The following is a 24,617-nucleotide window of genomic DNA, read 5'->3' on the forward strand; positions in this document are numbered from 1 at the left end:
CAGTCCTTGTGAAGGGAATACAGGATCAGCTACAGAGCAATCACTTCTTTGGGATAGCCGATATGGAGGTCTTAATTCCAATAATAAACCTGAGAGTGAGATTGTTTGCCAAAAAATCCCTTGTGCTGAGACCACTGCTAATGAGTCACTCCTCTGGGACAGTAGACGGGGAGGCCTCCATGCTAATAACGATGGACATGAGAAGGGAAGTATGGACTCCTCTGTTCCTTGTAATGAAACTACAGGCAATGAGTCTGTGGTTTTGCTTTGGGACAGTAGGTGTGGTGGTTTAGAAACAGGTGATGGCAAGACTGTCAGTGCAAAATGTGACACTAAAGATTATAATGTGGATCTTAAGTCCAAGATAGCAAAAGTACAAGACAACAAATTAGAAAAAGATTGTTTGCCAAGTTTATCTCCCAAAATTCTTCAGTTAGAATTGCCTTTGCAAGCAAAAATCAATGTCTCTATTGTTTTTGTAAGTGGTCTATCCATTTGGGTACAGCTTGATGAACACTTGGGCTCCCTCAATGAAATGATGGAATATCTTCATACCCAGATGGAAACTTTGAAGGCTGAACACCTTTCTGCACCTCAGGTTGGTGAGCAGTGCATCAGCAAGTATCATTTAGATGGGGGCTGGTACAGGGCATCAGTCTTAGAAGTTGAAAAGAATCCGGAGAAAGTCAAAGTTCATTATTTTGATTACGGAAACACTGAATTTGTGGAGAAACATGACCTTTATGCCCTCCCACAACAGTTCTGTGACCTACCATGCCAGGCTCTTCACTGCTGTCTGCCACAGGAATTAGAAGGCTGGCAAGAGCCTTACCAGGAGCAGTTGGAAGCTTGTGTAGGGAAGAGTGCTGTCATTTCTGTCAAGGAGGGTCCTAAGGAACATACCTGGACTCTGCTCTCATTAGAAGTGGAAAGAACAGATTTAGTGGATCAGATACGACAAGAAGTTCCTGTGCCAGCCGAGGAAGAGGTAGAGAGTGAAGAATTGCAAGTTACAGAAACAGAGACAGAAAAGGCACTCCAAATTCATTGTAAGTTACTGATATCAACTCTGTATTATTTTCAATTAATTGATTTCTCTTTTTGAATTTTTTAAGAAATTGATTTTATAAAAAAAAGTGCTGTTGAGGCAAATGATAGTAATTACTTTTATCATTGTTAAATCTAATTTCAATTTTATCAACACAAATTGTCTACACAGCAAGAAATGTAGTAATTTTGTTGTGCTAATCATTTACTTTTAACTGCTATGAATTTTGAAAGTTCTGGCCAATGTAACAATGACTTTAAGAGTTAACTTCTAAAAAAGGAATGACTCAAATTTGACTCTCTATTGGATCTTGGTCCAGATCCACCCCGGACTGTTCTCTCAAGTGGCATTCGAGTGTATGTGAGTTATCTGGCAGGAGGAGCTGAGGTATGGCTCCAAAAAGCGGAAGATCTTTCTGTTGCTGAGAATATGGCTGCACAGATTGCCAGAGCTCAGACCACCACCTTGGTAAGATGTGTTTGTAACCGTATATTGGATTTTTTCCTTGGATGCGTGACTATACTGAAGGGACTTTTTTCAGCCGATTTTTTGTCATTATAGTATGTTTATAGTTGTATTTATGTATTATTTTTATTATTTTGTTTTAAAACCACAAGGAATCTGAGAGGGTGATAGAAGATATGCCGTGCCTAGCTCAGTCAGCTGCCGATAATGTTTGGTACAGGGCTAAGATCGTCTCCCTTAATGAACCTGACCAAGTCAAGATACACTTTATTGATTATGGCAACTCCGAAATAATGTCCATGAATAACGTAAGTGATTTTGATGTCTTAGGATTATTATTCTGTTCTAGATATTTTATATTGATGAGGTAAAGTTGCATTCTAGTACTTCAATCTTTGTCTTGCAGATAAGAGAGGTTCCAGATGAGCTTTTGTTGGTAGGCCCACTCGCTCATTCCTGTGTTCTCACAGGCAAGGGCGAACCACATGAAATTGATCTCAAAGCTTTGGAGGAAAAGTTCTTAGAACAGGCAAGTTCCCTTTCAGTATTGCCTGCCTCCTTTTCCACCTCTATCTCCTCATCCTCATTCTCATTCTCACCTTTTCACTTGTATCTTCCTCCCGTCTGCCCCATCCTCCTCCTCCTCCTCCTCTGCACCATCCTCCTCCTCCTCCTCCTCTGCACCATCCTCCTCCTCCTTCCTCTGCCCAATCCTCCTCCTCCTTCCTCTGCCCCATCCTTCTCCTCCTTCCTCTGCCCCATCCTTCTCCTCCTTCCTCTGGCCCATCCTTCTCCTCCTTCCTCTGCCCCATCCTCCTCCTCCCCCTCCTTCCTCTGCCCCATCCTCCTCCTCCTCCTCCTTCCTCTGCCCCATCCTCCTCCTTTCTCTGCCCCATCCTCCTCCTCCTCCCCCTCCTTCCTCTGCCCCATCCTCCTCCTCCCCCTCCTCCTTCCTCTGCCCCATCCTCCTCCTCCCCCTCCCCTTCTCCCTTTCTCCCACCTTCCTTATGGAGATTCATATATATGAAAGTGTTCTAATAAAAATAAAACAATTTAATAAATTATGTTTTAAATCATTTATTAACAAAGAAAAAATCTTTATATGCTCTATTATTTTCTACATTATCAGGAACTTGTGGTTTGTGTCTTTGGCTCTGAAGATGGCAAAACACTGGTTTCTCTTCTGTTGGATGATGATGTAGTTGTTGAGGATTCTGTCGGAGAGCCAGCCACTGCTAAAGAAGATACTAAACAGAGGCTTGTGCCTGATAGTACTGATACACCACCTGAAATGAGCACTTCTGTAGCTGCTCCATCAGCCTGTCTGCAAGATACTGAAGAAGTGGTGGATCAGAATCTCAATGGGGAGATCAAATCCAGGAAGTGGTATGTTCCAGCTGCCAAAGGTGAAGATGTTGAAAAGTCAGACTTTCTACTGACAAGTTCTCTCCCAGCAGAAACCCCTGCGGAACATACATCACCTACAAGCCAACAGGAAATGTCTAAGGGCAATGTCTCACCGTTAACTGGAGTGTTCATGAACTTTAGAAAAAACAAGGATACTATAAGTGGCATTTCAAGCTCAGAAATGGAGAATCACACTCCTACAAGTAAAGGAAGTGCTGTGTTTGTTGAAGAAAGTCGTCCCGGTGCCAGTCCTCCACCTCATTCGAGCAACAGGAATGGAGCAGGTGGCCAGCAAGTAAATAACCCAAACGTTACCAATGGGTTGACCAGCTTTTTACCTTCTGTACCTGGGAGAGTCGCTCACTCCACCATCTCGAGTCCTTGTAAAACAGAGTTAAAAAATATTCCTAAGACTGAAACCAAAGAGCTATTAACGACACTTCTGAAAGATTGTAGTGACATGGACGAGAGTAGCATAGTAGACCATGTTAAAAGTAAGCATGAACAGAAAGAAATGAAAGGAGATGATAGTGTCAAAGATGCAAGCCCAGAGCAAAAGGGGCCTCAAGGAACCCAAACAGTTCATGGAAGGCGCTTCCTTGACTGTATTGAGGAAGTAGAAGAATGCAGTGATGATGGATTTACTGAAATGCAAATAAATCCTTATTCTGCCTACCTAGTGCACATTGAAGAATCACCATTTTCCCTGTGGATTCAGAAGGAGGAAGACAATGATTTGGCAGAATACATTGAGACCTGGTACAAGGAGCATAACCAGGAGAGAGTGGACACTATTAAAGTTGGTGATATATGCGTGACTGTCTTGGGTGACAGTGCCCAGCGTGCGTATGTCCAGTGCATAGAGGATGCTAATATAACAGTTCTTCTGATTGACCAGGGAAGGCATGCCGTTATCTCAAAACAGGACCTATTTAAGTTACCCAGCAGCTTGACAGACATCCACCCTCTGGCAATGCAGATTTACCTTCCAGTAAAAGTAGCTCCTGGAAGGGAGTCCGGTGCTGTCATCGCAGTAGCTGAGGTAGCCCACCAGTTGAAGTGTGTGTGTCTGGACCTGGACAACAGATACACCCTGATATGGTGCCCCGGAGTGGGTGACCTCGGAGACTTCCTCGTGGATAATAAGCTGGCCACACCCATGCATTGGAATGTTGGGTGGAAGTATCGATATATAACCTCGGTGAAGCGCAGACTTGAAGAAGAAGCCTTCCTGCTGACGTCCGATGCCAGACAGGAGGACTCCTTTTATCAAACAGCCGACACTGATCTTGCAGCGAGGTTGGAACAGTCGCTCAAGACCTTGAATGCCAACTCAGCATGAGTAGCTGAACAAGTACAAAAGAAATTGTTTATTTAAAGTTTAATTGTGAAAGTTGAGTTATGTTTGTCTTTGTGAAGACAATTTATAAGTATGACGATAGAACGGAGACATTTTTGTATTAACTGTGGATGTAAAAGTTAAATATAGAATAGATGTCATTACTGTACTGATGGAAATTTTGTGAAAACTGCTACTTTGTTACAAGGTTAACAAAACGTTATGATTGTTTCAGTAAATATTTTGAAGTATATTAGAAAGTTTCTTATATTGCAAAAAGTAGCATTTTTAGTTTTATGATGTTACGGAGCTTGTGGCAAAGTGGAATAGGAGAAAATTGCCAAAAAATTATTCATTGTTCACAGTAATGATAGCTAGAGAATTTCAAAGAACTTGTATATTTAAGGCAAAGAATATTGTATGAATATCTTTATAATGAAGTACAAGTTTGGTTTCAAACATTTCCCCTCATTTTCCCTCGCTCAATTTGTTTTTCCATCTAAAGTCCTTAAAATATCTCAAGTTATACAAAAATTTGAGAAAACTGAGATTTCTTCAGCATTATACAACTTCTTTCTCAATCTCAACTTCTCACCTTTCTCTTTCCGTGTATGAAGTTAAGGTTCAAAAGAGACACCTTCTGTTTGGCGTAGATTTATTTAACATAACTTAGGCATATAATACAAAGTAACGCCTAGTATGAAGGGCGTTGTTACATAAGTGATACACAGTGGAACATGATTCAAAAGCAATCACCCTATTTACAAATATACAGCGAGATGCATTCATTTCCTGTTGGTATTTATAAAGTCAAGTGTTGTGAGTAATCCCTTAAAAGCGCTACATCCTGGAGACTACAAGCTTAAGAGAAAGGGCAGAAGGAAGACTTGTCTAAAACACCTTTAGAAGAAGAGAGGAGGGAAGAGGAAAAATGGAATAAAAGAAAAGGGGTGAGAGAGAAATGCCACGAGTCTGGTTCGATATATATGATATGATTTGTCAGAGCAAGCCAATGCAGATTCAACCCTAGTTGATTCGGCACACTTGGATGGTAGACGATTTTTTTAAGCCATGAAAAGCAGGGAAATGTCTCAGTCGCGCAATAGGGAAGGCTTGTCAACGTTGAGATGGAGATCAGAACCTCAAAGAAAGAAATGGGTTCCACATCCACGTCTCAAACTTTGGCTTGAAACTTCCCTTGTGTGACTCGCCCAAAAGGAACTGAATGTTCTCTCTCTTAAGATTAAACTGACTTATAAAGAATAATATAAATATGAGCAAAATAAAAATCCAATTAAAGATCTAAAAAAATGTACAGCAATAAGAAAGGAGTAAAAGACAACTGAAAATGTGACCAGCACACTAGTAGTAGTTGATTATAAATTATTCGGATAAAAAACGTGAGGAAACTAGGAGGACGTCTAAAGGGCACATTAAGATCCTTCTAAAAGCAGTGAAACAAGGTCCACGCGACAGATTCTTCTACAAATGGTAAAATCCTACGAAACTTCTGGAAAAACGAGTAAGCACATATTAAAATATTGTGGGTGCATAGTACATGTAAAGATTGTGCTATGATACACAGGCTTCATTATTGCTAAAACACTATTGTTCTTCTAACTTCTATCGGAACCATATACTTGTTATTATTATTAATTATTATAATCGTAACCTTCCATAAAAGGTAACTAGGTTTTAAAAATGGCTAGAAAAATACCTAAATCTACGAACAGATGCACAATGTCGTAAAGCGAGCAATACGGAAATGCCACAGAAACATACCGAGGACACACGCTGATACAGTGTGTCCAGAACCAAGCTGTTTTAGTTGGTCCACTTACGGCCTCGATACAAAATAATCTGAAGGATTTATCTTTTTTCTCGGTTATTTTTATGAAAGGAAACCGTCAACCGAGACTCGTTTGTGAGAGAAGATGAGCATCTCGTGTCCCGTGATGGCGAACTGAACACAATACTGGTGCTTCCAATGGTATTAATCCTCCCTTACGAATCTGCATCAACTGCTAAAATCCCTGAATAATACCGAATAAAGGGATTTTCACGACTAATCCAAACCCTTAAGGCTTACTCGGACAACCAAAGGAATCCCAGGGGAAAGCGAGATGCATTCATCATACAAATCTTGGTTTGCTTCTTTAGCTCACTGTCGAGTCCCCTGTCGACATCACAGAAAATAGTACGCTTACCTCTAAATCCTTCGGTTATAGACAGGCAATAACGCCATTATTGCAACTTCGAAATAAAAATGTTATAAAAAAAACATACTGGGGAGGTTTTTGTGTTATTGTGGATATGTTACGTCATTCCAATGGAAAAAAGAACGAAATTAGGGTAGAAATAGAAAAATGAAAAAGATTCCCAAAAGACGGTGTTTCCACTCAGGCATTAACGGTAACGCAAGGATCTTTGAGCACAGGGAAATTTCAGCGTCGCCTTCGTCTTCTGTCGCCAAGATAGGTAATGAGCGACTATTTATTTTTAAAAAGTCAAAGGAGTTATCACATTCAATTAGCCACTGACATCGCCGTATAAAGAACCTTTTTGTCAACATCACACTTGAAAGAACCTTACATCGTACGAAATTAAAACAGTATGTAACAAGAAACAGGTTTCACATCATGTGTGACTATGAAAACAAAAATAAACGCGGCTACTTTGTTGGCAAGTACAAATTTCATTCATTTCCATTGAAGAGTTCGGACATACAAAAATACTGGTCTTGTTAAAACATTTCATGCCAACGAAATAGCAGTCTACTCGAAACCGTCAAAACACTAGACTTCTTTTAGGTTGTTTATTATTGCTGTTTTACATCCTCCACGAAATGAATACTGAAATTACCTCTTGTTAACACCCATTTATGTTTGCCTATCGATGAAATGTAATCCATTTTAGAAAATAAAAACACAAATCTTACTTAACATTATCTCCTACAACAAGAGCCTGCATGAACTTCGTCAAACCGAAGTTGAGAAAAGATCTTACAATGTTCTACGGAAAAAAATATTCAATCAGCCCTTAGTTTGCCTTCCACCTGTTCCTCGCGAGATTGGATCACGCTGCACTATATTCACTTCTTGTGTTTTGTTTACTGTTGATATGCCTGACACTTGACGTAGGAATGGGAAAGTTCCATGCGACGACCCATGGCCAATACAATCTACAAATACCATCAGAAATTGAAGAGAACAATACCCTCCTGTGTAGCCTGGATTTAGAGTAGATCTATAAAACAAATTCTACGTCGCATTGGTCATGGGGCGTGCAAATACACCTATGTATAATAATGGACAGTGAAAATGAAAACGAAACTTTGAGAAAACATCCCCGCTGACAGGGGAGGACACGGATCACAGGTTCAAACCGTTCCTCTTCCTCTCTTTATTCCTCTTCTTTCATCCTTCATTACCCAAATACAATTCACATTTCCTTCCTTCCTTCTTGCCTTTCTTCTCCCCCTTGTTTATCGTTTAGTGTCGGCCATTTCGGTACTCGTTTTCCACCGTGGTGATGGTGGGGTGTCGCCGGGGAGGGGGCGGCGGCTGGAACTGGTCCGAGAGCCTGGACGAGGTGCTGCGGCGGTCGAGGGACGAGTCGCTGAAGGCCAGGGACTGCATGGAGCCGCGGGGTCCCTGGGAGGGGAGAGGGGGTCGACGTCAGGGAAGGACTCGTGTGGGAAAGCAAAGGGATCACGCAAGAAAAAAACAGGAAAGGAAAACCGTGAAGAAATATACGATTGATGACATTTAGACTGACCTTAATTTTATGATTCAACATTTAAGAAATGAGCATGCAAGCATAGCAAACTTGTTGGAGGCACCCGCCCTCACCTTGGGGTACTGTCCCGTCTTGTGTCTGCGGTACAACACCACCGCCACCACGAGGCCGCACACCAGCATGGCCGAGATGACGGTGAAGATAACTGTGGCGGCGAGGTATGGCGGCTCCAGTGCCATGGCCTCGCTCACGACCTCTCTCGCACCTGACCGCACCTCCAAGGGCGCCTCCCAGCGGTGCTCTGAGACCTGGTGGTGGAACCAGGAGGCACGCAGGTCGGCAGGCAAGCGCTTCTCATCCAGCTGCAGGGCCAGGTCGCCGTTCTTCACCTGGGGGAGAGGGGAAGGGGCGCGTGAGGCCAATTGAACGAGGCATGGAAATTAAGGAAAGAATCATATGGATTTGTAAATCAACATGAATTTTCATTTTATTCCGTTCTGTCCTTTGGTAATCAAAACTTCTTTTAAAAAATCTCATGACTGACACAAAATGGAAACTAAAACATCAGATTACAAAATGAACCGCCAATGCGAGCGAGTACAATTACCTTCTCCTCCAACTGGTAAGCGATGTCGATCTTGTTTTCCCCGAGCAGCGTAAACTTGACCTGAGTAAGATCAGGGAGGTCAACGACGCCGACCTCGTTCTCCAGGGTCTCTGCGGTCATCGCCTTCAGGAGGTGGTTCACCTGAGAGGAGGAAGAAAAAAAGTCAAAGATCAGTTTTTTTTATAGTATACTGTAGAGAGACCGGCACTAAGAAAACGTTTTACTCGTGCAGTAATCTTGGAATTTGTGTAGTAAATGGGTCGAGATGGTTGCTTCATTTCCCATACAGATGAAAAGAATATTCGTTACAACGACTATTTCGAAGCTATTCTAGTCAAACAATGAATTATCGCGGACTCACCTGCTCTCGAATCTGAGGCCCCTTGGCCTTGCCGAGGTGCTTCATGCCGGCCTCGCGTCCTCTGAACCCGAGTGTTACCACCACAGATTCCACGGCGACGAGGTCTGAAATAAGGTCAGAGGTCAGGGTCGAATCGAAGGAAATGTTTATTGGTGGGGATTTTAGGACTAGTTCTGTTTTGGCTTTTTATTATTTAGTATGTTTAAACACGAGGAGAATATCACACAGGGCAAGGGAAAGGTCAGAGGCCATTTTAGTCTGCTGTGGCCATTCGTGAGCTGGTCAAGAAAGGTCAGAGGAAGACTTGCAAGTTGAGAGCGAGAACGCGCCCCGGGACTCACCGCACTCCCTCTCGCCCTTGGTGAAGTAGACGGTGGGCTGTGTCTTGCGTCCGGTCTCGTCGACGCACCAGCACTTGGGGGCGTCGTCCTGCTCGAGGTCCTGCTCCTGGTACTCGTGCTCCTCCTGGAGGTGGCGGCGGCCGCTGGTGTAGCACTGCGTCGGGATGAATCTGCCTTCGTCGTCGCACTGCGCTACGTACTTCTGCGAGTTGCTCTCCTGCAGGTGCCTCTGCAGCAGCTGGCAGCGGGTCAGGGTCGGCTCGCCCTCCAGGTAGATGGTCACGGGGCCGCCCTTGACCCCCGAGGAGCTCTCGCTCTTACCGTCGTGGCGCTCGAACTTCGAGGAGGAAGACGAGGAGGAGGAGGAGGAGGGACCTTGGGCTCCGGAGACGTCGAAGACAGCGCTGTCCTCTGCGTCGGCGCTCATCTGGGCGTCGCTGCTGCTCGAGTCCTGGAGGAGAGGGGGCGGGGTTAAGGATCGGCGGGCGGAGGTCAGTGCCAGGGCGTCGCGGGGGGAATTCGGCTATTAATTCAAGGTTGTGCTGAGGCGGAGCTTCAGGATCACATAATTAAAATTTTTGTTTCGGTCTTAAATGTCACAAAATACCAACGCGCTTCTCTTACCTCCTCGAAAGTGAAAGCGAGACGAGTCTTAGGCGGCGAAGTGGGCGGCAGGCAGGTGAGTGGGCGGCCGGACTCGTCCACGAAGGAGGCGGTGCAGGAGCAAGGGTCGACCTGGCACAAGGCGAGTGGGTGGCCGGGGCACGTCTTATTACGGCAGGCCTCGGCGCGGGAGCACTCCTGGGGCTCCATGCTCGCCGCCGACCAGTAGGGGCACAGCACCAGGTCTACGGGGGGAGGGGGGGGGATGAGAGGATTCATAACTTAAAGTTTCCATTAGAAAGAGGAAAGGGAAAATCAACAAGTCTCCGAGGGAAAGCAAATGAGATGTTTCCTACTTTACTTTTTTATTACAAAAGGTTAAAAAAAATACGATGAGTCACCTGGAAGACGAAAAAAATGAGGAATAATTCATATTTTCACGTTTCATTAAAAAAAGTCCTCGAAGGCGGGGAGGAAATGCGACGTTTCATATTACTACTTTTCAAATACAAAGGAGGGAAACAAAGGAAAAAAGAAAAGAAAAACAGTACGTCAAACAGCTCTTTGTGAAAGAAAGGAGGAAGACGCCCTGTTTCATAACTCTTCTATTCGATCTCATACATTTTGAATATATTTTATTTGTCACAAAAAAAAAATAACAAGACGTGCAGCACAAAGTCGTGTCGTCGGGAAGGAGAGATGAAAGGCCAAGTTCTAAATGTTTTTACAGTTTTTATATACAAAACTAAAGGAAAACAAACGGAAGTCTACAGGTCTTTGTGGAGGAGAGAAAATCGCGTTATTTATTGTTTTTTAGAGTACTCGTACAAAAGAGTTCATTGAAAAAAACAGATATTAGACCTGTTTATATTTCTTAAAAGGAAAAGGGTGGGGAAGATGTTTAATCCTTTTACATTTACTTTGAGAAAAATCAAAATATATTTTTTTCTTTACGCAGAAAACAAAAATAACTTTTAACGAAAGAGTGAGAGAAAAATCATGATAATTGACACTCTGACATTGATAATTATGATATTAAATATCTACATTTTTCATATAAACTATGGATTAAGTAAGACGTTTGTGACTAATACTAATCAACTTCGACATCAGTAACATTATGGCCATCAATATAAAGATAGAATAAAGTATAAGTCAAGAAGTAAGTAGATAAACACGTAAAACTACTAAGTAAATAGATAAACGAATGAATAATAATGATAATGAATAATCAAAAGCAGTAACACAAAAGTACTACGACAATAATGAATGCATAACAGTAATACTAGATGGTAGTAATATTATGTGAACAAAAGTAATAATAATAATAAATGATAATAATGATAATGATTTTAAAGATACGGAAAGATGTTAATTAATGATGATGGTAATAATGATGATGGCGATGATGATGATGACAACCCACTCGGCAGCAACGACCCCCAACCCTTACCCGGGCAGCGTGACTCGCACTCGTTCTTGGAGCGGAAGTTGTTCCCGTTCCCTCCGCAGCCGCTGTACAGGAAGGGCTCGCACTTGCGCGTCTCCACGTTGTAGTACCAGCGCGCCTCGCCGCCCGTGCACACGCCCGCCTGCACCGGCTGGCTGCAGATGTCTGAGGGGAGGGGGGAGGGGGAGGGGGCGGTCAAGGGGGCTGCTGGAACGTTCTGGGTTGTGGCTGGCTCGCCTCTGGCCGGCCTGATTTTGCTGACTTTTATTTCCATCGCGAGCGGGAACACAATATCCTTTACATTTGAAATATCTTTCACGTTTCAGTCGCAATGAACAAGCAAGACAGACAAACCCAACTGCCCTTACCGGTGTTCTGGCACTCCTGCTGGCACTCCTCCATGCTGACGAAGTTGTTGTCGTTGCCGAGGCAGCCGCCGAAGATGAACTCCTGGCACTGGTCGGCCGAGGCGTTGTAGAAGAAGCGCTTGAAGGAGGCGCGGCACATGCCCTTGGCCAGGGGCTGGGAGCACCGCCCCTCGCAGTGCACCTTCTCGCCGCTGGCGCTGAGGGAGGAGAAGAGGAGGTGAGGGCGGCTGGGGGGAGGGGAGGGCACCAGGGGGTGAGAGCGGCTCGAGGGAGGGTGAGGGAGAAGAGGCGGAGAGGGAGGGCGGCTAGAAGGAGGGGGGATCCTGGGAGTATATGGCATACCCGGAAAGTAATCATAGGAATAGTAATAATAAAAATAAGACCAAGATAAAATTATACTAATGACCACGTCCGTAGCGTAAAAAACTACGATCAACAACAACAACAATCATCAATACAAAAATACCATTAACAACAACCACAACGAACCCTCCCCCCCTCCCCACGACCCACCACCCGAAGACCCACCTGTAGAAGGACACGCGGCAGTCGTTGCAGGGGTCGGCCACGCAGACGGCGTCGGGGTGCGAGTGGCAGGACGCCCGCAGGCACTCGCTCCGGCACACCCTCGCCCTCGCGCCGCGCGGACACACGAACCCGACGGACACCTGCTCCAGGATCTGGCCTGCGGGGCGGAAGGAGGGATTAGAAGGGCTTGGATGGGGTTACAAGGGATTGGTTGGGGGTTAAAAGGGATTAGAAGGATTAGAAGGGCTTGGATGGGGTTACAAGGGATTGGTAGGGGGTTAAAAGGGATTAGAAGGATTAGAATGGATTAGGATGGGGTTAGAAGAGATTAGAAGGGGTTTAAAGGGAATTTTAAGACATTAGGATGAGGTTAGAAGAGATTAGCAGGGTTTAAAATGGATTAAAAGGGATTAGGAGGAGGTTAGAATTGATTGGAAAGTATTAGATGGATTAGGATAAAAAATTGACAACTGGTGTCAAAATAAAGATTGTGTAAATGCTATATTTGTTTTCATTGCGAGTGGATATTTAATAAAGACGCAGCATAAAGTGCGATAAAAACATATTTTTTTCACACGCAATGCATATTAAAATCAATTAGAAATGGACCCAAGAACAGAAGAAAATTATTCCCACAAAAACAACTACAGCAATAAAAAAAGAATTGAAATGCTAAAAGTATCAAAACGAACGAACAAAGAAACATGAAACGAAATAAAAAGAAAAGTTAAAATAAACTTTTGGTTTTGAATCGTCCACATTGCCACAAACTATTTCATTTAATGATTTCATATTTGCGAAAATCCGCATTTGATACACCGCTATATTCAAAAACATTAAAACAACGAACGAAAACAAGCGTAAACTTTTTTTTTTCGGTTTTCAGAAAAAAGGTGAAACGAAAATGAAGCCTCTCTTTCTATTTCTCTCTTTTTCTCCCTATCTCTTTCTATCTTCCTCTCTATTTCTATTTCTCTCTCTCTCTCCCTCTCTTTCATTCTATTGCTCTCTCGTTCTATCTCCCTCTCCATTTCTATTTCTCTCTCTCTCTCTCTTTCTCCCTATCTCTCTCTCTTTCTTTCTATTGCTCTCTCGCTCTCTCTTTCTATCTTCCTCTCCATTTCTATTTCTCTCTCTCTCTCACTCTTTCTTTCTATTTCTTTCTCTCTCTCTCACTCTTTCTTTCTATTTCTCACTCGCTCTCTCTTTCTATTTCTATTTCTCTTTATCTCTCTCTCTCTCTCTCTCTAACTCTCCCCCCCCCCTCTCTCTCTCTCTCTCCCCCTCTCTTTTGTAAATTATACCTGTACTTTATATGAGCCAACTTCCACGCTGGCTCTCGTAACCCGCGTACTAATTTGATCAAACAGCAATTACGCTTCCAAATAAATTACGCATTATTGTCATTAGTTGTCCGACACTAATACGGTTTCACTAATGACTTCAGCATAATCGTGCATCTCTATTTTGCGTTCTCATGTGCAAAAAAAAAAATATATATATAAATAAAAGGCATATCCTTAGAATTCGTGTTAATGATCATAATGAGGCTCATTATCTAAACAAATTAAAAATGGGCTAAATTACCGTTCTTCATTAACGTAATCCTGGTGATATTTTTAATTACAAAGCAAATGCTCGTCTTTTTAATTATGAACAGACCAATAACAAAGAGAGATTATTATACCTGCATAGTGATCATGAGAATAAGAATGAGAAAAATTATAAGAATCATGTTAATGATAGTAATGAGAGGAGAAAGAAGGATAACAATAATGATAATAACAACACTATTGATAAAAATAATGGCAACAATATGATAATGATAATTGTCATGATGATGATAATGAAAATAATAATAGTAAATGATACTGTTTACAATGACCAAATACTCATCATAATAACAACACAAATATGACGAACACCAAATGACAAACCATTACTCAAAGATATCGATGATAATAAACAGACTAATGTCAACAACAGCAACAAAACTCATAATAGTCACCCAAATGACAGGGCTAATCAAAATGACTAACACAGGCCGCTCTAACTACACGACCGGCAGTTCGTTATTACTGCAATAACTATAAAACCACGGCTCTTTATGCCAATAGTACTGCCACTGCTATAACGTCTATACTTTTGTCACGCCTGAAACAGTGCCACTTCTCTTGCCATCAGTGCTACAACCAGTACTATAACAGTGCTACGGATTCTATTATATCAAGCACTAGGGCTATTTTTGTGATATGAGGTCTACTACTATAATAAAACTGATATCAGAACAAGAAGAAATGTTACAACAATAATGCTACAACAATACTAAAACTACTATCTTAATCATACAACTACAACTGCCACTAGAACAACACTGCTACTACAACTATTATCACATTTATACTACAATTACTACTGCTACTGTTACAGCTATTATTACATAAACCACTATTATTCCTCCCGCTACTGCTACAACTGCAACTATTGTGATAACAAAGCTGCTACTATTACACTACTGCTATTACTACAACACTACCACAACAGCAATGCTAATAGTCCTCCTCCTCCTACTACTACTGCCATACTAGCAACACTACTACATTGGCAACACCATTTCTCCTTCAATAACTTCAACAACAACGTAAAAGACAATGGCCATAACAAATGCACTGCTACTGCAACTACTTTAACAACATTTCCATCGTAACAACAACGCAAATACTACAACTACCGCTACTGGAGCAACAATACTACCACCATTACAACAATTACAATACTACTACCACAACCGTAACAGCAAGAACAATGAGAGTAATTAATAACAAGAGTAATAACCAATTATAACAACAAGAGTAATAACCAGTAATGATAACAAGAGTAATAACCAATAATAATAACAAGAGTAATAACCAATAATAAAAACAAGCGTAATAACCAATAACAAAACAAGAGTAATAACCAACAATAAAAACAAGAGCAATAACCAATATTAACAAGAGCAATAACCAATAATAACAAGAGCAATAACCAACAACAAAAACAATAACAATAACCAACAACAAAAACAAGAACAATAACCAACAACAAAAACAAGAACAATAACCAACAACAAAAAACAAGAGCAACAACACAACAGCTGACAGCCTATCGACATGCCCCCAACGTGTTTCGCCAGGGCGCCTCACCGTTGGGTCCGCAGCGCACGTGTCCTCGGGTGAGCGTCTCGTGGATGGGGCGCCCCTTGGCATCCACGCACCAGGTCAGGCCGCCCGAACGCTGCTCGCGGGCGTACCCTCCGTCGGCCTCGCACACGGGCGCCTGGACCGTCATACCCTGGGCGGAGGCGGGCGTTTCTGTGGGCGGGGGAGAGAGAGAGAGAGGGTGGTGAGTGGTGGGTGGTGGAGGGGGGAGGAGGTGGAGGGCGGTAAAAGCTTACGGATGGGGGGAACGAGAGAGGAAGAGTGAGGGAGGGAAAGAGGGAGGGAAAGAGGGAGGGAGAGGGAGATGGACAGGAAGAGAGAGAGAGAGAGAGAGAGGGAGGGGAGAGGAGAGGAGAGGAGAGGAGAGGAGAGGAGAGGAGAGAGAGAGAGAGAGGAGAGGAGAGGAGAGGAGAGGAGAGGAGAGGAGAGGAGAGAGAGAGAGAGGAGAGGAGAGGAGAGGAGAGGAGAGAGAGAAGAGAAGAGAAGAGAAGAGAAGAGAAGAGAAGAGAAGAGAAGAGAAGAGAAGAGAAGAGAGAGAGAGAGTGAGTGAGTGAGAGAAAGAGAAAGAAAGGAAAGGAAAGGAAAGGAAAGGAAAGGAAAGGAAAGGAAAGGAAAGGAAAGGAAAGGAAAGAAAGAAAGAAAGAAAGAAAGGAAAAGAAAGAAAGAAAGAAAAGAAAAAGAAATAGAAATAAAATAAAAGAAAAGAAAAGAAAAGAAAAGAAAAGAAAAGAAAGAAAGGAAAGGAAAGGAAAGGAAAGGAAAGGAAAGGAAAGGAAAGGAAAGGAAAGGAAAGAAAGAAAGAAAGAAAGAAAGAAAGAAAGAAAGAAAGAAAGAAAGAAAGAAAGAAAGAAAGAAAGAAAGAAAGAAAGAAAGAGAGAAGGAAAAGAAGAGAGGAGAAGAGAAGAGATACAACAAAGAGAAGAGACGAGAAGAAAAGAGAAAAGAACATATACGAGTACATATACACACACATGTATACCCATACATACCTAAAATACACGTAGATGACACCTCACGCATGCGCGCGCGCGCACACGCACACACACACACACAAAAAAAAAAAAAAATCCAGCACCCCCCCTCTCCCCCTCCCCCCGTCGACCCCAACCTCCCGCCGGCGCCTTGAATACCCCTCTCGGAATAACCCGGGCAAACAACCCGAGCCACGGGCGCCCCCAACGCCGCGAGAGACAAGGGGCCGCCCCAAGCCCCGCAAGTGGCCCCACAAAGCCTTCTCGGGGCGTGTAATGGTGTCACCGCCCTCATCAACACAGGTGGCTCGAGCAGGTGTTTGTGGGCGTGTGTACCTCTCTCTGGGGCGTTGTGTGTTGCGCTAAAGAGGTTCCTATTTACATATCATTAAGTTTAAGAAAAGGAGTGTGTTTTGGGGAGCCGCGCCCCCCTTTTTTCTCTCTTATTCGCTCTGTTGACATTCTTTTTTTTTTTTGTAAGCGTGTGTGTGTGGTTTTGCGTTTTTTTTTTTAATGTTTTTTTTTCTCTTTTGTTTCTTTTTATTGCAGACTTCTGGGTCGTATGAACTTTTTTTTTTTTTTACTTGTCTGATACTTCATTTTAGCTTGCAAGATTTTTTTTACCCCGTTTTTTTTCTTCCCCTTTTTTCTTCGTATTTTCTCCCTTCCCTCTTTCTTAATTCTTTTCTCCCTTCTTTCTTAGGTTTTTCTCCTTTCCCTCTTTCATTAAGGCTTTCCTTTCTTACCGCTATATTCTCTTACGCCTCTTACCTCCTTCGCTATCCTCATTCTATCTTCTTTCCCTCTTTATCCTCATCCTTTTCTTCCACCCTTCTTGGAAGTTTTATTTCCTCTCTGTGTCTTCACCGCCTTCGTTTTCTCCCATTTTTGCTATCTAATTCCTCTTTATCATTATCTCCCTTCTCTCTCTTTTTCACCGGTTCTTTCTCCCTTCTATTTATTTAAATTCACTTTCTCTTCTGTCGCAGTAAATTTTGTTCCACCCAAGTTCTTCGTACAAAATATATAACGTTAGGCTCTGTCGCCCAAGTTATTTCAGTATCTAACCGTTACATAACCTCATTTTAAAGAACATGACCTGACTTTCAAACTTTAAACTTTTACCAAAAGAAAACTGAATTATTTTGCGCATGTGTGCCATAGTTTTTACATATATTTGACCTAACTTTACCTAAATGGACTTAGAAGATATCAGTGTAAGTATATCTCTTCACATTACCTAAATCTACCATAGTTATACCAATAATACTAAACATACAATGGCATAATATGCACCCGTTTTCTCTGAAAATTCCCCTACGTAGTCATCAGTCATGTCCCATTAAAATGCTTTAGATAATATATCTTTTAACGTTCTACTTTTTGACACGGTTTCTCCCGCCCCGTATGCCTTGACAATTCCCCTTGACATTTCCTCTTCCATTCTTTAATAACATCCCTCCGATGTTTAATACGTGTCCTACATAGCCTTGACATCCGCCTCAGTATCCTTAACATAAAAGATTCTTTGACATACCCTCTTTTCTCCTTGGTATACCCCTCCCCCTCATATCCTTGACGTACCCTCAAGTTCCTTCACCTGCCCCCGGTTTCCTATCTCTGACCCCGGTTTCCTATCCCTGACCCCTGACCCCGGTATCCTATCCCTGACCCCTGACCCCGGTTTCCTATCCCTGACCCCTGACCCCAGTATCCTATCCCTGACCCCTGACCCCGGTATCCTATCCCTGCCCCCCTGCCCCCGGTATCCTATCCCTGACCCCGGTATCCTATCCCTGACCCCTGACCCCGGTTTCCTATCCCTGACCCCTGACCCCGCCCGCTTACCTTGCGGCTCGACGCACTCGGCCCCGCAGCCATTGAAGCAGCACTTTCGGGATCCTTCGCAGTGGGTATCGAACGTGCACTGCTGGCTGGGCACGCACGTCAGCAGGGACACGTCGCTGGGGGGGCTGGGGCACGTGCCGGGCTTGGGTACCAGGTCTATGTGGGCGGGGCACGGGGCACGGCGGGGCACGGCGGGGCACGGCGCGGCACGGCAGGTACACAGGCAGGCAGCACGGGCATGCAAGCAGGCAGGTGGGGAGTTACTCTACGTGCAAGGGTTGGGGCATGGGGGGGTATGGGTGGGTGAGGGGCATGGGGGGTAAGGGTGTGGTGAGGGGCATGTGGGGTATGGGTGGGTGAGGGGCATGGGGGGTAAGGGTGGGTGGGGGGCATGGGGGGTGAGGGTGTGGTGAGGGGCATTGGGAGAGACATGGGGTGGGGTGGGCATGTAAGTTGTGTGCCTGCATGTGTTTGTCTGTCTGTCTGATAGTACATCCGCGCGCGTGTATGCGTACGCGTTTGCGTGTACGTGTTTTCGTGTATGTGTTTGCGCGTCCGTGTGCGTCCGTGTTCTTGTATTTGCACGTATGTCATTACTGTGAATTCTTGTACATGTGTATTTGGATGAGCGCATAAAGAACAGGACAGCGAAGGGAGGAAATGCAAAGAGAAGCAGCGTGCGAAATATTTTACAGTAAATATGAGAGTAAACAAGTGCAAGAAGGAATTCTGCATGCACGTGTACAGGGAACAAGACCTGTGTGGATATCAGGACACGAGTCCACGCATAAACACACGCATAAAGAAGCGCACACACACAAACACATACGCACACGGTCGCTCTCTCTCTCTTACTCCCCCCTATACACACACAAACACAGACACACACAATGTACACACAAACAAACATACACAGACACACACACACTCTCTCTCACACTCCATGCACACACAAACACAAACAGACACACACACAAACACAAACAGACACACACACAAACACAAACAGACACACACACAAACAAACACACTCTCTCACCCCCCACACACCCCCACACCCTCTCCCCACACCCCCACACCCCCACACCCCCACAGCCTCAGTCCGAGAGTTCAGCCGACCACACACGCCAGACATTCACAAAGTGTACGATTCACAAATCCCAGCGGATAACATTTCTCCTTTGGCCTAAACTAATGCTATTTCCTTTAACTTTTTTATACGTCTTGCTTTCTGCTTTCATTTTCTTTTACTCTTTTTTATTTTCGTGTTTTTTTTCTTCTCGTTTTCTTTATCCAAGTCTTCATGTTTTATGAGGAGGGCCTGGGGTATCCGGGGCTTCATTCTGACTTCGCAATGGGGAAGTCAAGGAAAACAGACTAAACTTTTTGATATTTATTTATTCATTATTATCATTATGTCTTTGTTTTTCTTTTGGTGGGGCGGGGGTTAATTCTTTATTTTTCTGTTTTTCTCTTCTCTCGGCTTTTTTCTCTATCTCTGTTTCTCTCTGATTATATCTATCTCAGATTCTTCTCCCTCTCTGTGTCTCTTTCACTCTCTCTCTCTTTCTCTTGCTCTCCCTATCTCTCTCTTTCTCTTTCTCACCCTAACTCACTCACTCACTCCCTCCCTCCCTCTCTCTCCCCCCCCCCCCTCATCCACTCACCCTCTCATCCCCTAAATTATTCAATGTTAATGAATTCGTAATGATTCTTTTTTCTTCTTCTTCAGCTCATTTGCATAAACTTCTCGAAACTTGTAACTTCTGTGATTAGTGGTGGAAACATGAGGATCAGAACCTCTCGGGATAAAGATTCATGTTGTACTTACGCTGTAAATGTATGTGTACGTATTTTTTGTGTGTACACATACGTATAAATACATGTAGAGACTATGCATACATATATATGCTATTTTCACACACACGTACACACACACATACACACGCACACACGCACACACACACACACACACACACACACACACACACACACACACACACACACACACACACGCACACACACACACACAAACGCACACGCACACACACACACACACACATCGGTCACTCAAACCATCAGTCAATATTGCAATTCATGCAGATATACAGGTTTCAATAATATTCATGCTTGCAATATTATTGTCCCCAGTTAAGCATGCCGTTGGAAGGGGAGGGAGGGAGGAGGGAAGGAGAGAAGGAGGGAGAGAGAGAGGGAGGGAGGGAGGGGAGAGAGGGATGGAAGGAGGGAGGGAAGAGAGGGAGGGTTGGAGAAAGGGAGAGAGAGGGAGGGAGGGTTGGAGAAAGGGAGAGAGAGAGAAGAGAGGGAGGGTTGGAGAAAGGGAGAGAGAGAGAGGGAGGAAAGAGAGAGAGGAAAAGAGAGAGAGAGAGAGGGAGGAAAAAAGAGAGAGAGAGAGAGAGAGAGAGAGAGAGAGAGAGAGAGAGAGAGAGAGAGAGAGAGAGAGAGAGAGAGAGAGAGAGAGAGAGAGAGAGAGAGAGAGAGAGAGAGAGATGGATGGATGGTGGGGGGTAGGGAAGGAGGGCGGGATAGGAGGGAGGAAGATGGAGGGATTGAGGGAGGACAGAGGGAGGAGGGCAAGGAAGGAGAGAAGGGGGAGAGGAGAACGGAGGAATGGAAGGGGGAGAGCGAGGCATGGAAGAGGGGAGTGAGAGAAGGAGAAAATGAAGAGGGGGATGAGGGAAAGAGGCAAGGCAGAGAGCAAATGAGGGAAGGAGGCAAGGAGGAGGGGAGTGAGGCAAGGAGGCAAGAGGGAGGAGAGGGAGGCAAGGAGGAGGGGAGTGAGGGAGGGAGGCAAGAGGGAGGGGAGTGAGGCAAGGAGGAGGGGAGTGAGGGAGGGAGGGGAGACGAGCACAGAAAGATGTCTCGAGGCTTTTTCCTTTGTCTTATTTTCATTTCAAAAGAAACTCTATTCGCTGAATTAACATCAGCGTCTCGTCTGGGGTTAAGACAATGCTTTACGCTCTATATATTTTAAACGAATATCAACTTTACATACCGTGGCTTTCATAAAAAAAAAACACAAAGGAAAGAACCGATTCGTGAACATCTCTCTCAACGAACACTTATTGAAGAAAGATTAAAATAAAACACACACACACACCAGAAAGTCGTAGGAGGAGGACCACTTACCCCTTAAAGAGGCTCCACTTCCTCAAGACGTGGGGATTACTTAACGAGTCTTTGTCTGAGGTTAGTCGGAGACGCAAGAGTCTAGCAAGCGAAGCCTAATCCCGTTTTAAAAAGGTCTTTGGTGTTCTTAACGCTGTATCGACTATGTTAAGATATACCCTTCTTTCTATAACATGGTCCCTCTTTTTAATATATTTTTTTCGTCTATTTCAATTCCTGTGTTGATATGTAATCTACGTTATCGATTGTAATATATTTCTGTATGTTTCCCGTGTTGGTATGCAATCTATATCATCTACCGTAATGAATTAGATGATATTTATGTAACATACGTCATCTATCGTAGTTCAATCATGCGTGTGTGTAAAAGTTGTGGTTTCGAGAAGCACACAGGCCAAAACGCACACCATAACAGAAACAAGAGAAGAATATATATATGTTCTGACGACTGCGCGGAGAACAAGCATCCCGTATCACAAGGGAATATAAAAATGAGCAGCAAACATTTTTGATGCAGAAGAGAGCATAGTTTTTTTTTAAGAAATGGACAGAATATTTGAAGTGAAGAAAGCACAGAAGTCAAGAAAATACAAGGTGGACAGAGAAATAAGATATATTTTTTCTACATCTTCAAATGTAATGACTAAATCAACATAAAAGCAAAAATCAAAAAATGTATACGTCAGTAGCCATAAACAGATACAGTTCATATAACATATACACAAAAACCAAGGTGTTCTTCGAGCCAAGCTGACCCTCCAGCGCAAGGGTCGACACTCACCTTCAGTAGGGACGGCTTCGAAGGTGTCGTCGAGGGTGAGGCGCGGGGGAGGGAAGTCGTCCTCGAGGCCGAAGGAGTTGCTCCCCTCGAGGGCGGGGCCGGCAAGGTGCATCTCCAGGTCCTCGGGGTCGACGAGACTCGATTCCTCAAGGGGCGACTCGGGCACGGTCTCCTGAAGAAGGGGGAAGTGGTTTTTACATGTAATTCTATTTTTAACATTCTAATTTCTTACAACTTCATATCATGAGCATTTTCCCGCGGCCACAGGAGGCCCTGGCGGCGCCTCACCTGCGGCAGCGCCCTGGCCTTCCTCAGATGCTCCTGCGCCTCGGCCACGACGTCTCCGGACACGGTGAGGCTCCTGCCGAGGTCGCTCTCCTCGAAGTTCATGTGGCGGCCTCCACGACGGCCCGCCGGGAGGGGCGTGTCCTCGGAGGGCGCCGCGCTGGAGGCGGGGTCGACGGGGACGGCCTGGTCGATCGGGAAGTGGAACACGTCCACGTTGCGGTACAGGTCCACGTCGTAGTGCACGCGGTTGTCGGTGTCCTCGGCGTCGGAGGAGGGGAACCTGCGACCTGCAACGGGGAGGGGGGTCAGGCCTTCTCCTAGGAAGCGGGGGGAGGGTGGTGGCACGTGCGTCGAGGCATCTGGCATCCAAATCTTTCTTTCTCCTACAACAATATTACACATTGCTCGCGGGCCGTCCTAACACCCTGGCCAACACCCATAAAGTAATTCTACAAAAACATGAAAAAAATGAGAATACCACAAAAACCCTACAGAACCCCATAACTAAACCCCACAACCCCTAAAAAAGAAAAAAAGTGAGAGAGAGAAAACAAAAACAAAACAGTAACCCCACACACAGCACAAGACCCTCTAAGACGTACCGGCGAAGGCCAGCGCGGGCCTGGTGAAGATGGGCGAGTTAAGGACCCTCTGCAGCTCCCTCTGGCACTCCGTCAGGCCCGTCTCGCAGTTCACGGGGGAGTTGAAGGCGTCCACGAACTGCACGGAACACCCGCCGCAGGGGTTGACGCGGCAGACGGCGTGAGGGTGCGAGAAACACACCTGGTTTTCGCACAGCTGCTTGTCGCACACGTGCACGGTCTGGCCGGGCTCGCAGACTGTTTGGGAGAGGGGGAGGAGAGAGGGAGGAAGAAAGGGGGAAGAAAGGGGGGAGAGAGCGGGAGAAAGGGGGAGGAAAGGGGGGAGACAGGGGGAAGAGAGGGAAGGAGACGGGGAAGAGAGGGGGGAGGAGAGGGGGAGGGAAAGATGATAGAAGAGAAAGATGCAGGTGGTGAAGGAGAAAGGGAAGGGGAAGAAGGATGAGGGAAGAGGGAGGGGAAGGAAGAAAGGGGGAAGAGGGAGGAGAAGGAAGAAAGGTGGAAGAGGGAGGGGTAGCAAGAAGAGCATGAATGGCGAGGGAGAAAGGGATGGAGAAGAAGAAGGAGAAGGGGAGAGAAAAAATGATAAATTAGTATTTCTCCCATTTCTTTTTCTCCAGAGATAGAATGAATGTATCAATTCAATTACTTCACTGCCTTGAAAAAGTTCGGATTATATTGGTATTGTAGTTATTCTTTTATACACACGCATTTTGATGTTTGAATTTTCTAGTTATATTATATATGCAAAAGCTTCTTCATTCTTGACTTCGCGGAACAAAAGAATTAGTAAATAAGCGAACAGAAAATAAATTATATCATTTCAAAATAATTCATATCAGAAAAAAATAGTTCTGGAATCATAATTTTTTTCACACCAATGTAAAGAGAATGAAAAACAGACAATCTTAACTCCGAGAGAAATATGAATAAATGAATAAGTAAATAAATAAACAAGCAAATAAATAAATAAATAAAAACATACAAACACAAAAACAATATCAACAAAATAAAACAAATAAACCCGATCATCATCAACTCACTCATATTGGTAGGCGTGGTGGGGTCAAAGTTCATCCTGCGGGAGGCCCTGGCGGCGCCCTGGCACTGGGGGGCACCGCGGGTGAGGGAGCCTGGCACCTGGTCGCCCTGGGGGGTCACGCACCAGCACACGCCCAGCTCCTCCAGGCACTGCTCGGGAAGCCACGCCCCCGTCTCTTTGGAGCACTTCGGGATAAACTTCAGCTGAAAAAAACAACAATAATAAGTATAGAAGGATTCATTATTATCATTATTATCTGTTTTTATTATATTTATCTATCAAAACATCAACAATAATAAGTATAGAAGGATTTATTATTATCATTATTATCTGTTTTTATTATATTTATCTATCTATTTATATATCTTTCTTTTCTGGGGGGTTCGGTGTCCTAGAGGTCCCATCACACAAGCACATTTTGCGTCAATATTTGCGTTTCCTTCTGAATTTGATCTCCCGTTTCTGTCTGACAAATTATCGCCT

The 24,617-nt window shown here is 44.2% G+C and overlaps 2 protein-coding genes across 4 annotated transcripts in view; one reads left to right on the forward strand and one right to left on the reverse strand.

Annotated features, from left to right (window-relative positions):
• The window catches only part of LOC113822083 (uncharacterized), a 66,118-nt gene extending 60,912 nt beyond the window's left edge, over positions 1-5,206 (forward strand). Inside the window, exons 10-14 of the mRNA XM_027374607.2 lie at positions 1-1,049; positions 1,368-1,516; positions 1,666-1,821; positions 1,920-2,042; positions 2,643-5,206. The exon at positions 1-1,049 is cut by the window's left edge and continues 885 nt beyond it. Coding sequence (XP_027230408.2) covers positions 1-1,049; positions 1,368-1,516; positions 1,666-1,821; positions 1,920-2,042; positions 2,643-4,262 — 3,097 coding nt within the window. The 3' untranslated portion in view covers positions 4,263-5,206. The remainder of the gene's footprint in view (positions 1,050-1,367; positions 1,517-1,665; positions 1,822-1,919; positions 2,043-2,642) is intronic.
• Positions 4,901-24,617, reverse strand: part of LOC113822084 (uncharacterized) — a 177,442-nt gene continuing 157,725 nt past the window's right edge. For 2 of the 3 annotated variants that reach the window (XM_070121156.1, XM_070121158.1), the window contains exons 19-33: positions 24,136-24,337; positions 23,096-23,332; positions 22,494-22,780; positions 22,206-22,377; positions 18,275-18,430; positions 15,441-15,608; positions 12,256-12,412; positions 11,728-11,924; positions 11,363-11,524; positions 9,931-10,154; positions 9,307-9,757; positions 8,966-9,069; positions 8,605-8,745; positions 8,111-8,386; positions 4,901-7,912 (exon numbers count right to left, since the gene is read on the reverse strand). In XM_070121156.1, coding sequence (XP_069977257.1) covers positions 7,751-7,912; positions 8,111-8,386; positions 8,605-8,745; positions 8,966-9,069; positions 9,307-9,757; positions 9,931-10,154; positions 11,363-11,524; positions 11,728-11,924; positions 12,256-12,412; positions 15,441-15,608; positions 18,275-18,430; positions 22,206-22,377; positions 22,494-22,780; positions 23,096-23,332; positions 24,136-24,337 — 3,096 coding nt within the window. In that variant the 3' untranslated portion in view covers positions 4,901-7,750. The remainder of the gene's footprint in view (positions 7,913-8,110; positions 8,387-8,604; positions 8,746-8,965; positions 9,070-9,306; positions 9,758-9,930; positions 10,155-11,362; positions 11,525-11,727; positions 11,925-12,255; positions 12,413-15,440; positions 15,609-18,274; positions 18,431-22,205; positions 22,378-22,493; positions 22,781-23,095; positions 23,333-24,135; positions 24,338-24,617) is intronic. The other variant, XM_070121157.1, reaches the window with a different exon arrangement.

This window comes from Penaeus vannamei, chromosome 4 (assembly GCF_042767895.1).
Source record: "Penaeus vannamei isolate JL-2024 chromosome 4, ASM4276789v1, whole genome shotgun sequence".
NCBI lineage: Eukaryota > Metazoa > Arthropoda > Malacostraca > Decapoda > Penaeidae > Penaeus > Penaeus vannamei.